The 17,029-nt window shown below is 44.4% G+C and overlaps 1 protein-coding gene and 1 pseudogene across 1 annotated transcript; both read right to left on the reverse strand.

Annotated features, from left to right (window-relative positions):
• Positions 1–984: 984 nt before the first annotated feature.
• LOC124511997 (uncharacterized) lies at positions 985–1,083 on the reverse strand (annotated as a pseudogene).
• A 5,449-nt stretch (positions 1,084–6,532) lies between these two features.
• Positions 6,533–15,479, reverse strand: NUDT19 (nudix hydrolase 19). The gene is made up of 3 exons (XM_047078315.1): positions 14,622–15,479; positions 8,467–8,674; positions 6,533–7,078 (listed from the first exon to the last, which is right to left on the reverse strand). Exons 1-3 carry the CDS (start codon positions 15,321–15,323, stop codon positions 6,873–6,875), a joined length of 1,116 nt encoding a protein of 371 aa, XP_046934271.1. The 5' UTR covers positions 15,324–15,479; the 3' UTR covers positions 6,533–6,872.
• Between the last annotated feature and the right edge of the window lie 1,550 nt (positions 15,480–17,029).

Consider the following 17,029-nt stretch of genomic DNA (forward strand, 5'->3'; position numbering starts at 1 on the left):
GAATCCCACTTGATCATGGTGTATGATCCTTTTAATGTGCTGCCGAAGTCCATTTGCTAGAATTTTGTTTAGAATTTTTGTATCTACTGTATATCTATCAGGGATATTATCCTGTAGTCTTTTCTTGTGGTGTCCTTATGTGGCTTTGATATCAGGGCAATGCTAGCCTTATGACCTTGGGAGTATCCCCCCTTCTTCAATTTTTGTAAGTATTTGAGAATTAGTGCTAATTCTTTAAATGTTTTGTAAAACTCACTAGTGAGGCCATCTGGTCCTGGGCTTTTCTTTTTGGGGAGGTTTTTGATTACTGATTCAACTTACCCCTTATTGGTCTGTTCAGATTGTCTATTTCTTCCTGATTCAGTTTTTGTAGAGTGTATGTTTCTAGAAATGTTATCCAGTTCGTTATTTCCCTTGTTCTGCTAACTTTGGGCTTAGTTGGTTCTTTTCCTAATTAGGTTTCAATACACTTAATCTCAGTTTTTCCCTCTGAATAAAATTAACCCATTTTTGCGTATTGCCATGGTTGACCTTCATTCCTATTTGAATTGTTTTACTCTAAGCCTCTGGGTTTTGTTTCATTGCCACTCACACTGATTTCTGTCTTTTGCATTAGGGGCTATGCTTTGTTTTTGACTGATCTGAAAAGTGACTATTCTATTTTTAACTCTACTAGCTACTTTTGCGTTTAAAAACACACAAGTATTTTTTTCAGTTTTTATTATTATTATTATTATTTTTCGAGAGAGAGCACGAGTGCACAAGCAGGGAAGGGGGCAGAGGGAGAGAGAGAGAAAGAGAAAGAATCCCAAGCAAGCTCCACGCTCAGTGCACAGCCCCACGCGGGGCTTGATCCCACGACACTGGAATCACCACCTGAGCCAAAATCAAGAGTCGGACACTCAACTGAGAGCAACCCAGCCACCCCTGTAAGTTTTTATTTTAATCACCTGGTGCTCATCACAAGCGCACTCCTTAATCCACAAAAATATGGAACCCTTCATGAATTTGTGTGGCATCTTGCACAGGGGCCACTTGTCTGTATCGTTCCAAGTTGAGTACCAATGCTGCTGAAGCGAGCACCTACGCAGGTGTTTGTCACAAAGCTGTGGCTGTTGATTTCATCCTCTCCTGTTTTTTTCTCATTCCTCCCATAGCCACTTCCTGTTTCAGATAACATAATCTGGGATTATTTAACCAAATTATTTTTATGAAAAAGACATGTTTTTTGTTTCTTTTTTTTTTTTAACTTTTTTTTCAATGTTTATTTATTTTTGGGACAGAGAGAGACAAAGCATGAACGGGGGAGGGGCAGAGAGAGAGGGAGACACAGAATCGGAAACAGGCTCCAGGCTCTGAGCCATCAGCCCAGAGCCTGATGCGGGGCTCGAACTCACGGACCGCGAGATCGTGACCTGGCTGAAGTCGGCCACCCAGGCGCCCCTTTTGTTTCTAAAATAGGTTAAAATATGAATTATTTTTAACGCAGTATTTTACATATTATTCACACTTATCTCCTATATTTAATTGATTTTCACACTCACCATTTAGACTTCTACCACATCCTTCTACTTTAAAAGTTTTTATTTTGATTAATCTCTCACTCAGCCATAGTGTTTCTATCAAGTGAGTTTTTTCAGAACAGATGGAATTTTCAGAGCCCAGATGTAAATGAAAATTTATCGGTGGCTTTCAAGCAATAGAATTATTGAGTACATACATCCTTGTCCCCCACTCAGTATATCCTGTTATTCTGTGACACACACTCAGAAGCCTGATTCTCTGCCTTTGTGAGCAACCTTCTGTTTTTCTTCCTGAAAATCTGTGCATTATCTTTGAAATTCAATACTCATCCAGGTACTGGACAATTTCTGTTAATTTTCCTTTGGCTACAGCAGGACCTTTTTATCTGAAGATCAACATTTTCCTTCAGCTCGAGGAAACTTTATTCTCTTCTCTAAATAAGGCTCTCCTAGGGGCACCTGGGTGGCTCAGTCGGTTGAGTGTCTGACTTCGGCTCAGGTCATGATCTCATGGTTCATGAGTTCAAGCCACGCATCAGGCTCTGTGCTGACAGCTCGGGGCGTGGAGCCTGCTTCAGATTCTGTGTCTCCCTCTCTCTCTGCTCCTCCCCCACTCAGGCTCTCTCTCTCTCTCTCTCAAATATAAATAAAAACATTAAATAAACAAATAAGGCTTTTCTTCCCTTTGTCCTGGAATTTTCTTTTATTCATGCCAGTAATCCACATGTTGGGCGCCCATCTTCATCTGTTTTCCTGAGGTGGTAGTAACAGAGAGACCCAAGAACAAACATAGTTCAGAGATCCAGGTTTGCTTCAAGGCAACAACATGTGCAAAGATCCTGAGGTGGGAAAGAACTTTGAGTAAGTAAAGAAGACCTTCTGACGGGAGTGTAGAAGGAGACGGGTGTATGAGATCAGAGAGAAAGGTGGGATCTTGCAGGCCACAGTGAATTTAGGTTTTAAGTGTGAAGAAAAGCCACTGAAGGGTTTTGATGAAGGCGGTGACAGGACATGACCTACATTTCTATGCAAGAGCACTTTTTCAGTTCAATAGAAGAGCATCATGAGGTTAAGAATGAAAATGGAGGGGGGGCATCCGAGTGGCTCAGTCGGTTAAGTGTCTGACTCTTGATTTTGGCTCAAGTCATGGTCTCACAGTTTATAAGTTCGAGCCCCGCATCAGACTCCATGCTGAGTGTGGAGCCTGCTTAGGATTCTCTCTCTTTTCCTCTCTCTCTCTGCCCTTTCCCTGCTTGCATACACTCTCTCTGAAAATAAATAAAAAAGAACACAATAAATCTCTAAAAAAAAAAAAAATGAAAATGGAGAGACTGGCCCTTACATTCGTTGCAGGGCTACCGTGGCTCAACTAAGGTGATGACAGTGCACAGCACAGACGATGGGAATTCCAAGACAATTGGGGGCAATTGAATCAACAGGACTTGCTACTCACCTGGATATAGGAATAAAGGAGAAGGAGGACTTTTAGGAATATAGGATATAAGAGTAAAGGAAAAGAACAACTAATATTTTTGGCCTAAATAACTGGTAGGTTTCTGGTATAGGGAAGACTGCTGAGGGAACCTCCTTAAAAGGGAAAATCATAGGGGCACCTGGGTGGCTCAGTCGGTTAAGCGTCTGACTTCGGCTCAGGTCATGATCTCGCGGTCCGTGAGTTCGAGCCCCACGTCGGGCTCTGTGCTGACCGCTCAGAGCCTGGAGCCTGCTTCGGATTCTGTGTCTCCCTCTCTCTCTGACCCTCCCCCGTTCATGTTCTGTCTCTCTCTGTCTCAAAAATAAATAAACGTTAAAAACAAAATTTAAATTAAAAAAAAAAAGGAAAATTATATAGGTTAGGAAACAAGCTTAATGGTTTTCACAGAGGGACCCCCAGATTAATGACTTATATTTTCTTTCATGTAACAAGCAAGAGGTGAGCAGTCCAAGCCTGGCAGGCAGTTATGCCCTACCGTCTGGCTTCTCTTTCTGGGTCCCAGGGAACTGCTTCAGTGGCCACAATGTCCAGCCAGTGAGAAGGAAAGAGAAAGCACAGGGCAAGCAATTTCTTTTTCAAAGGACAGCACCTGGAGGTTGTGACCTTGGGTGCTTACCTCACCCAAGGACAGTAGAGAGTTTGGGAAAAAGTCCTGAGAGGCTCTAACAGCTAAAGGTCAGTTAGAGGAGAAGAAGTTAAAAAGACGAGTGGCTAAAGAGCGAGGAGGAAGTGGAAAACGCCAAAGTTGCAGACAAGTTAAAAACAAAATAGGGGTTTGAGAAGAAACAATAAAATAGCTACATATGCCCAAATATGAGGGCCCTTCCCCCACAATTATCCCTCAGAAGCCCCCTTATATCTGAGCCCTTTGTGTCTCCCACAGTACAGCACACTCTTACAAACAAAGAACCATGAGGACAAGCCATGTTAACCTGAAATACTGACGCCAGCCCAGTTTGGGATTCCCATGGAAGTTGTTCAAAGGAATCAGAAAAAAGTTGTAGGTAGTGAAAATGAATACTGACTTTGTATTAATTCCTGAGTTTGTCCCTTCAGTTTCAAGAAACTGTATAGTATCGTAGAAAATGGATTTTCCTGGCTGTGTCCCAAACAAGATGGCAGGCAGTAGGGATACGAGCATGGGCAGGAAGGGGACTTGAAGGAGGAGCCGTGGGGACAAGTGGTCAGCTTTCTGTTTCTGCATCTGAGGCCCAGGTAGCTTGAATACAGGAAGTAAGAGAGAGCATATGGTAAATGCCACAAGCACTCACGAGCTAGGCTCTAAAACAACACTCTTTTTCAGTTCAGGAGGGTGGCCCTATTTTGTGCCAGGGCACTAGGGTATTGTGACAGCTGGAAGTCATGTGACAGTCTCCCAAAAGGCATCCTTGGAAAGGAGACAAAGGTTTCATTCAGATGAAAACGACAACAAAAATACATCTTTATGCGGAAAAGTTAACTCACGTTACTTGTCACATCTCCCCCAAATCACCCACTGAACCATGTAACTCCAAAAAGGGTGCAGGACTAGAAAGGTTGGGAAAGGCAGTGTCATGCGGTCTTTTGACCCTCCCCCCGCTGCCTAAGTATGGGCCTTGAGCCTGGAAGGCTTCCCTACTGAGGAAAGAGTCCTCACAGCCCGCGCTGGCCTCATCACCTTTGTGTGGGAATGTCTTTCCCTGTTTCAGACTCAACGTGTACTCCTTTGCTCTGCACAAGCGTGTGCATCAGATGACACCTGGCCAGCCCCGTATTATATGTGTCCACTGCAGCGAGATGGGGTCCTTCTGTAGCACAAGAGGTGTGCGTGCAGGTCACTTGCCCTGTGTTGGCTACAGGGAGAACACCTGTGGGCCATGGGGGACTGACGCACAGTACTGGAGCTGATTTTACTCTGCTTCTTCTCTATGTGAATCGGGCATTATTCCATCCAATGCTTGGCTGTGTTGTGGTGTCCTTGGCGACTGGAATCCCCAGACGCAGTGGGCAGAACTGTTAGCTCTTCTGCTTTTGGCGATAGGTAATAGATGTCACTTGCTTAACAGAGAATCAGGTGCCACTCAGCTGCGGTGCTAATCAGCTGTGTGGGTCTGTCCTCAGTTTTCTAGCCGGCAAAACAATGGTGTTCACGGAGTTCTCTTCCAGCTACATTCTGGTTCCTGTGAGAGTGAAAGAATATGATGCCCAAAGCCAAAGTCAGTAAGGAGGACTTCTGTAGGTGCAGGAGCCGGGGGAATGCTAACAGTATATGGTTCTCACAGTTTACATGTTGGAACCATTCACTGAAGAAAGACTTTCCTTTAGATCAGAGATTCTCAACCTTGGCAAGATGATTGCTGTGGACAGCTGTCCTATTTATGGTAGGATATTTAGCCGCATCCCTGGCCTCTTCCCACTAGATGGTAGCAGCATCTCACTCTCAGTTGTGACCACCAAAAATGTTTCCAGATACGGCCAAATGTCTCCTGAAGGGCAAAAGTGGCCTCCCTGGATGGAGAACCACTTATCTAGATGGTTTCCTCTAGTCAAGGTTAAGTAATACAGGGGCACCTGGGTGGCTCAGTTGGTTAAGTGTCTGAGTTTGACTCAGGTCATGATCTTTAAGTCTGTGAGTTCGAGCCCCGCATCGGGCTCTGTGCTGACAGCTCAGAGCCTGGAGCCTGCTTCCGATTCTGTGTCTCCCTCTTTCTCTCTCTCTGCCCCTCCCCAGCATCATGCTCTGTTTCTCTCTCTCTCTCAAAAATAAATAAAATGTTAAAAAAAAAGATTAAGTAATATACATATACTTTATTGATCAATACCACTATTTTATAGGTAGCAAAAATAAGACATTTCATGAAAAATAAAGTCCATCATATGATACATAATATAGTCAAAGATCTGAAACAGAATTAGTGTCTTAACCATTTCACATCTTTAATCAATAAACATTATTCCTCTTAAGAGGTGAAAAAATGACCCATATTAAAAACCATTGAAAATAAGCATCATTAATAAAACACCATTAAATGATGAATAGTTCTACATCTCTTTAATCTCTTTGTATTTATTAGCTACTGCTCCCCAGAGTAAAAATAAATATGGTTTTTGTTGTGGCTTCATACTTCTTTAAAATGGGAACTAAAAGGTTTCCAATTTGGTAGGCCTAATCACTAATGCCTTTTGGTATCAAACAGATTTGTGTGTTAATCATCAAGCTAAAGACATAACAAGAAAATAATGTCACCTGAGTGTCATCTCAGTGTGCTATTCACATGTAATCAGACACCCTTCAACTAATCTCACGGGCAAGTCTAAGGAATTCATGGCTGCACCTCCTCAGCACGTCAAGGAAAGCGCTAATGCAGTGGACAGTTAAAAGACAACGGCAGTAGAACATCTTATTTAAACTTTTAATAATAAAATAATACAGAAGTGGATGGGTGCCTGGGTGGTTCAGTTGGTTAAGTAGCTTGATTTCGGTTTGTGAGTTCAAGCCCCATGTCAGGCTCTGCGATGACAGCATGGAGCCTGCTTGGGATTCTATCTCTCCACTCCTCCCCTGTTGGCTCTCTCTCAAAAGTAAGTAAATAAAATAATAATTCAGAAGTGGAAGCCCTTGTGAGGTTTTCTTCCCCCCTCATTCCGGGAACAGGATCATTAATAATTAATTACATTTGTGTGATACCATGAGGTTTAAAGGATGAAATAAGCAAGAGAGCACTATATTACGCTTGAAATGTGTATTATACTATATCAGATTAGACTATTGGTACTAGATTGTACAAAGGTCCTTATGCTCCAAGCAAGTCCAGTCGACCTCCGGTATTCAGCAGGACAACTTCAAGCAAGCCAGCTTACAAGCAAGCAGTCCTCTATAGATGGCTCTGACTTACTACGTAGGTCTTAGGATAAACATGTTTATGCTTTGACTGGACAGTCACGTGGACACTGTACACATGGCGGCTGTGTAACACCATTCGGTGAAATGTCTTGCCTTCCTTCATGATTTCTCCAGTCTTTTTTTCTGTAGACATAACATTCTCTACAAAGTCTGAATCTTCTAAGTACAGTTCATCTCCTGAAAAATAACATTTTGAGCCCACAAAGTGTTATTTTATAAAACATTCCAATATATTAGTGACATGCACATCGGTATCAATCTATGTCATGTGCTTGGAACGGAGATAGGTGTTAAGTAACTCCGATTTTATGAGCCTACCTCAATGTCTTTCTCGTGTTTTTAATACCCACACCCCCCAATTCCCCATTCCCCAGCCAAAAAGTTTCTTTGGGCACATAAGTATTTATGACTTGGCATTTTTCATCACGAATTATAACTTTTAGGCTAACCCATGACTCTTTATCCTAGTTGGTATTAATATTGGCCTTGATACCCATACATTTTTGGGTTTCAGTGTGGGCTGTTCTAATAATTTTAAAGTTAAATTACATAAATTATCATTTACACATCAAAACTGCTAAACCGTACTACTGTAGGATGAGTAACAACTATTGTCGCTATTGTAAACTGAGACAAGTAACCATGAGCAGGTCACAAAGCCCCACCCATAAAACCATGGCACCTGGGTGGCTCAGTCGGTTAAGTGTCCGACTTCAGCTCAGGTCATGATCTCACCGTTCATGGGTTCAAGTCCTGTGTTGGGGTCTGTGCTGACAGCGCAGGGCCTGGAGCCTGCTTCGGATTCTGTGTCTCCCTCTCTCTCTACCCTCCCCTGCTCATGCTCTGCCTCTCTCTCTCTCTCTCTCAAAAATAAATAAACATTAAAAAAAATTTAAAAGGTAAACTGCCACAAAACCCCCACCTAGCACTTACCCCACAACAATCAACTGCCAACAGACTCCCTAATTCAAATAAGTCGACAATTTCTCCTAATTCAAGTTCTTAACAGAGTGTAGTTAAAAACACAAGTTTTCAACTTCATAACTCATTCTCAAAATTCAAAATTAAAGTGTAAAAAAGTGAGATATCATATGAGAAAGAGCTTTGTAAACATTTAGGAAACATTTAAATAAACATATGTGTGTAGACAAAGTGACTTACTTAGAACTTTGGGTTATAATAAACACCATGGATATTTTATGGACTTGGACCTTACTTAATAAACTGCTGTATTGTGTAAAACAGATGGTAATTCATGTCTCTGTGTTGCACAATACTGCCATACAGCCCAGTGCATTAAATGTGAATACTACGGTGCTGGGCGCCTGGGTGGCTTTGGTTAAGTATCCAACTCTTGATTTCGGCTCAGGTTATGATCTCACAGTTCATGGGTTTGAGCCCCGCATCGGGCTCTGCACGGACAGTGTGGAGCCTACTTGGAATTCTGTCTCCTCTCTCTCTGCTCCTCCCCAGTTTGTATGCTCGCTCTCTCTCTCTCTCTCTCTCAAAAATAAATAAACTTAAAAAAAAAAAAAGAAGAAGAACACTGTGCTTCACTGACTTACCTGGTAAAAGCTGGAGCATTGCATCAGCAGTTAAAAATGTGATCGGCAGCCATCTTTCCATCTCTTCCAATGCACCATCCAAACAAAATTTGTGCAAGTCAGAGAGAGAGGCAAAGTTTCCAAGCCTTCTTATTTCGTAGAACTGTGGGGGTGCTAACCAAATTTTTTTCGATATGAAACTCTCAGTTGTCTCTGATGGAGATGACCACTGTGGAAGACAATGGCCAGGGTTTTAAGGTTTATTCCAGAGGCAATGGAAGATTTGAAATCATTAGATCAGTACCCAAATCTAACTGACGTCGTACAATTAATGTATTAATGTGCCTTGCTAGAATCCTCTAAGACAACATGAAAAGATTTGGTTAATGAAATGTAGGCTGACCTTCCACCCTCAGAGGTGGTTAATGGGACGCTGATCCTAAGGACCAATAAATCAACTAGGATAGATCACCAAGCATTGACCTGGGGGGGTTGTTCAGCAGAGAAGGCAGAAGATGCAAGAAGGCAAGCTGGTTCTGGTCACTCCCAGGGGAAAAAGAAGTCTGTCCGGTGTTAACTCATGAAAGCAGATTGAGAATTCAGTGCCCATTCATTCCACCCACAAACGGGTGCCTTGGGTAGGCCCTGGGGAGGTGGTGAACAAGACAAAGCTCTCTCAGGCCCTATGGGGCCTTCAGCAATCAGAAAGTAGCATGACAAGTTCACATGTTACGATGGGGTAAAGAGGAGCAAAAGGAGCTTTCAGGAAGGTCAGGAGGCATGACTCAGCCTATCGTTCCAGGAATGTAATAACAGCAGAGTATCAGGGCACCTGGATGGCTCAGTCAGTTGAGCATCTGACTCTTGATTTCTGCTCAGGTCTTGATCTCATAGTCAGTGGGACTGAGCCCCATGTTGGGCTCTGTGCTGAGAGCGCGGAGCCTGCTTGAGATTCTCGCTCTCCCTCTCAAAATAAATAAACTTAAAAACTAATAATAACAGCATAGTACCAACCAGACAGCATTTGCCCATTTAACTTAAGTGACCTGACTGCTGTGACCTTTCCTCCTTCCCAAGCCTTACTTCCATACACATTTAGATAAAAGGAGTTGAGGGGCGCCTGGGTGGCGCAGTCGGTTAAGCGTCCGACTTCAGCCAGGTCACGATCTCACGGTCCGCGAGTTCGAGCCCCGCGTCAGGCTCTGGGCTGATGGCTCAGAGCCTGGAGCCTGTTTCCGATTCTGTGTCTCCCTCTCTCTCTGCCCCTCCCCCATTCATGCTCTGTCTCTCTCTGTCCCAAAAATAAATAAAAACGTGGAAAAAAAAAAATTTAAAAAAAAAAAAAAAAAGAAAAAAAGGAGTTGATTCAGCGAATATGAAATAACCCCAAAGGGGTCTTTCTTTAACGGACTGACTAAATATCCATTTACACTGATGGAAACTGATTCTCATGCCCAATCTAGGAAGTTGAAATTGATTTCTGCCATGGATAACTATAGGCCAAAGGTGTAAAAGCTTGTATGTGCCTAAACTTCCCCCTGAGGAATGCATATGGTTAATCTATGGGACCAAACAATCTACTTATAAGATCACCTCGGGTTATTCTCAACTTGCCAAGGCTGCATTTTGGAAAACAATGCTCGGGTCTCAAAGGACCACCCACTCTGTAAGTTATTTACATAGAACTCTCTTTTATCAATTCCACACGAGTTCAGTGATAACAATCAAGATGAAGGGCTAAACAATAGGTACAACCCATTTAATTCAACCTATTCAGGTTAGTCCAGACCATAGGTTAAGAGAGCTTATCATTTATTGGTTACTTGTTACTTGTAATGCACTGCTCACAAAACCTTTGACACTTTAGGCCAGATAATTATTTGTTGTGGGTGACTGTCTTGTACCCTAAAGGATAGTCAGAGGCATCCTTGAGCTCTACCCAGTAGAAGCCAGGAGAACTACCCAAACTAGGAAAATCAAACACATCTCCAGACATTGCCAAATGTATCTAGGGGTGGGTGGGTGAATCATCTCCTGTTGAGAATCACCGGCCTTGACTAGGTTAAGAACTGCTGCTTATTGAAATCTTTCCAGGGGCGCCTGGGTGGCTCAGTCGATTGAGCATCTGACTCGATTTTAGTTCAGGTCATGATCGCAGCAGGGTCATGCGATCGAGCTCGGCATCAGGTTCTGCACTGAGCATAGAGCCAGCTTAAGATTCTCTCTTTCCCTCTGTCCTTCTCCCCAACTCATGTGCTCGCTCTTTCTTTCTGTCCCTCTAAAATAAAAAAAAAATAAAAAATATCCTCTTCCAGCCATCAGTGCTAGAATTATCTTTCTCCAACATGATATAAACAATAGAGAAGTGGACAAAATCTATGAATCAATCATTTTCAGACAATGAAAAATGCAGAATTGTAATTTGTGAGAAAAGAAAAACAAATGAGGTGAACTCTACCATTGCCAAGATTTTCTGCCTAAAGGTAATCGTCAGATCACAGCAAAAGGAAAGAGAACCTAACCTATACCATTCTCACTGACTTACTGAGGAGACAGAGAACAGAGTTTGGAAAGGCCCATACAGGCTAGAATATGGAAGACATGGTACCTGAGAGGAGGGATCTATATAGAGTAGAGCTCCTAAAATCTGTATAGGATGCCCTTAGTCTTTGCAAAACACTAATCTATGCCAGCATAAGATGAAACCACATGACATTGGAAAACATGCTTTCTAAGAAAAGAACAGTTACTTGGGGGCTTTACGACTAATACTTTCTAGGACTCACCTAGGGCCAGGAAAAATTTCCTCCAACCACAGTGGAGAGACCTTGTTGAATATAAGGGGCATTCAGCAGAAGGGTCTCATTAGAAGTGCAGCTGATAGAATAAAGGCTATCATAGAACTACTCTAAAACCACTTTTAAAAAATAAGAGGTGCCTGGGTGGCTTAGTTGGTTAAGCGTCCAACTCTTGATTTTGGCTCAGGTCACGATCTCACGGTTCATGAGTCCGAGCCCCACATCGAGCTCTGCCCACTGACAGCACAGAGCCTGTCTGGGATTCTCTCTCTCTCCGCCTCTCTCTCCAAACAGAAACTTAAAAAAAAAAAAATCTCAAGAAGATCAAGTTAATTTGCAATAACAACTTCCTGCCAGGAAAAGTTCAACAATCTCTAAAGGAACATAACAAAATCCAGTACTCATAAAAATCACAATATCCAACATCCAATAAAAAATTGCAAGACCCATGACAGGAAAGCAGCAAAATGTGACCCCTAACTAGAAGACAAATTGGTCCATGGACACTACAGAGATGATGGAATTAGTAGAAAGGGGCATTAAAACCACTGTTGTAAGTATGTTCCATTGACTCAAAGACATAAAGGAAAATATGAACAGGATAAGAGAAATAGAAAATATTTTTAAACTAAATGGAACTTCTAAAAATGAAAAGTATCTGAAATGAAAAACACACAGGATGCTATTTACAGCAAGTTAGATGCTACATAAGAAAAGAGAAAAAGAACTTGAAAACGTAGCAGAAGAATCTATTCAAGATAAAGCACAGAGATAAAATACTTGAAACAAAATGAACAAGTTATCAGTTACATTCTCAAGTAGTCCAACATAAATGTAATTGGAGTCCCAGAAAAGAGGGGGAGGTGAAAAATATCTGAAGAAACAAATAACAAAAAGAAAACCATGCACATTGTAATCAAATTGATGAACACCAGTGACTAAGAGGAAATATTTAAAGTAGCCACAAACACAAAACAAACACATTAGGCACAGAGGACCAAAGAGTTAAAAGCAGATTTCTCATCATAAATTATACAAACCAGAAAATACCAAAGCAACATCTTTAAGCACTGAGAGAAACAAACAAACAAACAAATATGTTAACTTGGAATTCTATACCCAGCCAAAATATCTTTCAAACAAATGGAGGCAAAATAAAGTATTTTTCAGGTAAACAAAATTCACAAGATTCATTGTCAGAAGACCTGAAATACAACACATATTAGAGGATGTTCTTTGGGCCAAAAGAAACCAGTTGTAGATTTTAATCTGCACAAAGGTATGAAGAGCAGTAATAATGGTAAATATGCAGGTAAACATAAAAGACATTTTCTACTCATTGTTGCAGTCTTTCAAAGATTGACTGTTTAGGGAAAATTAATCAATGCACTATAGAGTTCATAATAACAATAAAAGTCAAATGTATGACAACAATAGCTATTGGACATGAGGGGAGAAATGCAGGTATACTGTTGTCAGGTTCCAACATGATACATGATGAAAGCTATGTATTGCAAACCCTAGAGTAACCACAAAGAAGATTAATTAATAAGTCAATAATGGAGGTAAAACAGAGTCCTTAAAATACTCAAATAATACAAAAGGAGTCAGGAAAAGAAAAACACACAAAGAATAGATAGGACAGGTAACAAACTAAAAGATGGTAGGTTTGAATTAAATATAAATACTTAAATATATAAACATATATAAATATAAATGATGTAAACACTCCAGCTAAAAGGCAGAAATTATACTACTGATAAGAAAAGGAAGACTATGTGCTGCCTACAAGAAACATACTTTATTTTTATTCAAAAAAATTTTTTAATGTTTATTTATTTTTGAGAGAGAGAGAGAGAGAGAGTGTGTGTGAGCAGGGGAGGGGCACACCCCCCCCCCCCACACACACAGAATCTGAAGCAGGCTCCAGGCTCTGAGCTGTCAGCACAGAGCCCAATGCAGGGCTCAAACTCACGAACCATGAGGTCAAGACCTGAGCCTAAGTCAGATGCCTAACTGACTGAGCCAGCCAGATGCCCCAGAGGGTATTTCATAATAACCAAAGGGTCAATCCATCAAGCTTTAACAGTCCTATATGTTTCGGCAGCACCTTACAAGGAAGCTTCAAAATACCTGAAGCAAAACCTGATAGAGAAAAAGACAAATTCACAATTACTCATTAAAAATGTCAGCATTCCTGGGATGCACCTGGCTGGCTCAGTCTGTAGGGCATGTGACTCTTGGTCTCAAGGTTGTGAGTACAAGCACCCCGTTGGGTATGAAGATTACTTAAAAGAAAACAAATCTGAAAAAAAATGTCAGCATTCCTGTCAGTATCTGATGGAACAAGAAAACACTATGGAAGAGCTGAAAGACACTACCAACAAATTTAACCTAATTGCCATTTTTCCAAACTCTCCAGCAAGCACAGAACATATTATTCTTTTTAGGTGCAAAAGGAACAATCACCAAGATAGACCATATTTGTGGCCATAGAAAAAGTCTCAATAAATTTAAGACTGAAATCATATAAAGTATGTCCTCTGAGGACATAATTATACTGCATGGAATGGAGTGGGCATGAAATGAGTTAATGCAGGGAACGTGCTCAGGAAGGAGCCTGGCACCTGAACAGCACTGCACAACTCCTGGGATCTCCCCAAGGGCTCTCTTGGGGGGAAGCACCTGAGAGGCAGAGTCAAGGCCTCTCGAAGAAGCAGAGGAGCACTTCACCAAGGTCCTGGCTTTGGCCTGCAGGGTTGAGAGTGGGGCTACCTGGTTGCCTTGCTCGCTCAGTCACTTATCGGCTGTATGGCTCTGAGGAAGATACAGACAGTCCCGACTCTGGTTCTACTTACAATTTTGCAATTCTAGGATGCTGCAAAAACCATACACATTCAAGCAGCAAAGTTACTTTTGAATTTTGATGTCTTCCCGCAGCTAGGTACTCACCACCGGTAGTGCCGGGCAGCAGCAATGAGCAAGCTCCCAAGTGAGTCGTGTGATCCTGAAGGTAAACAATTGATGATACCCTTGCGCTCATTCTGTACCATTACCACCTTTGTTGCCCACTTTCAGCATTCAATAAATTACATGAGCTATTCAACACTTCGTTATAAAATCGGCTTTATGTTAGTTGATTCTGCCCAATTGTAGGCTAATGTTAGTGTTCCGAGCACGTTTAAGGTAGGTCAGGCTAAGAGGTTAGGTAGGTTAGGGCCCCGGGCTGTAACCCCATCACAGATGAGGGGGTGGGAAGACCTGTAATTACCCTCCGTGCTGGGCTTATAGGGAGGTTCCAGACAGGCCTGGGCTGCTGGCGGGGGGCCCTGATTCTCAAGTTCCGGTGGGTCCCCACACCGGCGCCGCAGGCCCTACCTGGCAGCTCACCACCTCGGTCAAGTCCGGGTAGACGGGCGGCGGCTCCCGCAGGCAGCACAGGAAAAAGGCGGTGTTGAAGCGGCGGCCGCCCGAGCGCGTGAACGGCGTGAGCCAGCCGCCCCAGTCGTGCAGCGCCCAGATGTCGGGCGTGCAGTCGAGGTGCGCACACAGGCTCAGGAAGTGGCGCGGGTCGCGGCGGACGCGGTCGCGCCAGGCGTCCAGGCCCGGCGGCGGCGCGAGGGCGCGTGCGGGCTCGGCCGCGGTGGGCAGGGCGTCCCGTGGCCGCAGCAGCAGCACGCCCGCCTCCTCGAAGGCCTCGCGGATGGCACAGATGCGGGAGGCTACGTCATTTGGCAGCGCCGCGCCGTCCTCGTCGGCGGGGTCGGGCAGCCCCGGGAAGGAGGCTGGCCGCGACAGTGGGGGGCCCAGGCCGAAACGCGGCGGCCCGTGGTGCGGCGCGAAGAGGCGCAGCCAGTCGGCCGAGTGGTCGGCCTTGTCCAGCACGCCCCCCGGGAAGACGTGCGCCCCGGGCAAGAAGCCTTGGCTCTCGGAGCGCTGCAGCAGCAGCAGCCGAAAGCCCTCGGCGGGCGGCGGGGGCGGCGACGGGGCGGCGGGGCCCGGGCGCGCCCAGCCAGCGGCCAGCACCGTGGTGGCTGCCCGTCGCCAGCTGCTGGCGCCCGGCCGCAGGGAGCCGTTCATGGCGGGCGGCGGCGTGAGGCTTCCGGGCTCCGGGTTCTGGCGCGGCGGCAGCTCCTGGGCGCCGGTCCTACCGCCCCCAGCGGTCTTCCTGGGCTTGGGGACCCAGGCCCGTGTCACATAGGACGAGCTCGAGGCGGGGCGCGCACAGGGGGCGCCGGGTGAATTCTGGCTGTTAGGCCTACACCCGCGGCGGCCTGTGGGAGGAGCGTTGGCGCCGGGGAGGGCTTGCACATGCCTGGAGTGCCTTAGTTCCCAGCCGGGTCACTGGCAGGACTAGGACTGTCACTGTCCCCGGCGAGGGATTGTTCACAGCCGCCTGACAGGAGGGCCTGCCTGCCTCATCGTCCCCACCCAGGACACTCGGACCGAGAGCAGAAATGCCTAGGGGCATACATGACCTGCCACGTTAAAATGTGATGCAGTATTTTCACCAGGCCAGGTGACACCTAGCCCACCAAACCCCGAGAACTAGGACTTATTCTTAAACCACCGGTCGACACGGAAGTATGTTGTCTTTGACAGCGAAGGAGACCTGAAGGGTAGATCTCTGAGCTTTGCAGGCTCACATGACTCCACCAATGAGAAACTGATGGATGAACCAGATGCCAAATTATGGGTTCCCCACCGCACATCCTGGACGTGAAAGGCACTCTTGCCTCCGGGTACTTTGTCTTGTGTTCTGGACGCCTTTTATTGCCAGGGCACCTGGGACCACCTTAAGCCCTTTAGGTCATTGGATGATTTCCACTTTCATGAGAGATGCTTAATCCAGGCCTAGGGATAGGAATTTCTCTCCACTTCATTTTCTTAGTGACTGTAATACTCCCATGTCCAAGAGAAACATTCCTGTTTCTTAGAGCCTGTTTAAATCTGAATCTTCTCCTTTACGATCCCTTGTCACGTGCCAACAGCTTCTGCGATTGCTGTTACACCTGATCACACATTTGTTACATTTGGGGATGAAATAGAGACTGTTCTTTTGGTGGGCCTCATTTAAGAACTGTCATTTTAATGTGGGTTATTTTGTGGGGGAGGATCCAGACATGGCACTGTCGGTTTTTAGGGGTTTTTTTTAATTAAAAAATATAGGTTTTTTTGTTTTTTTGTGTGTGTTTTTGTTTTTTATTGGAAGTATGCTCCACGCCCAACATGGGGCTTGAACTCACGACCCTGAGATCAAGAGTAGCATGCTCTACTGATGGAGCCAGCCAGACACTCCTAGGATGGTTTTTCTTAGCATCGTTTTCTAAAGGTACGACTCCCTGTGTACTGACTGCATCCTAGAAACAACAACAACAACAAAAAATGGGACCACACACGGAGAAAAGTACAGGTGGAAGCCAAAGAAGGACACATGTCCTACTTGGAGGGCCAACCAACTTTCATCTACCTTGAGTCTGCAGAATCCACAATTGGGGAACCCTTTCCTGAACTGCTTCGCAAATGCATGTGGCTCTCTGCACTGGGACAATCATTTCAGAACCTGTTGTAGAGTCTGGAGTGGTACCTGGGAGCCTGTATTTTAACAGTCCTTGACGCTGCAGGTGGTTCTAGTGCTGTGAGCCATAGGAAGCTCTGAAAGGTGGGGACATGATCAAGTTCATATCTTCAAGTTTGTGACACCAGCATGGTGACTCAATTGGATGGAGCTGGACTGGAGACCCATGGGGTGTGCTAGGCAAGAAATTATGAAGGCCTAAACTAGG

The sequence above is a fragment of the Lynx rufus genome, unplaced genomic scaffold (assembly GCF_022079265.1).
Source record: "Lynx rufus isolate CCGP_SWC_20201006 ecotype Redwood Valley unplaced genomic scaffold, mLynRuf1.p SCAF_16, whole genome shotgun sequence".
Lineage (NCBI taxonomy): Eukaryota > Metazoa > Chordata > Mammalia > Carnivora > Felidae > Lynx > Lynx rufus.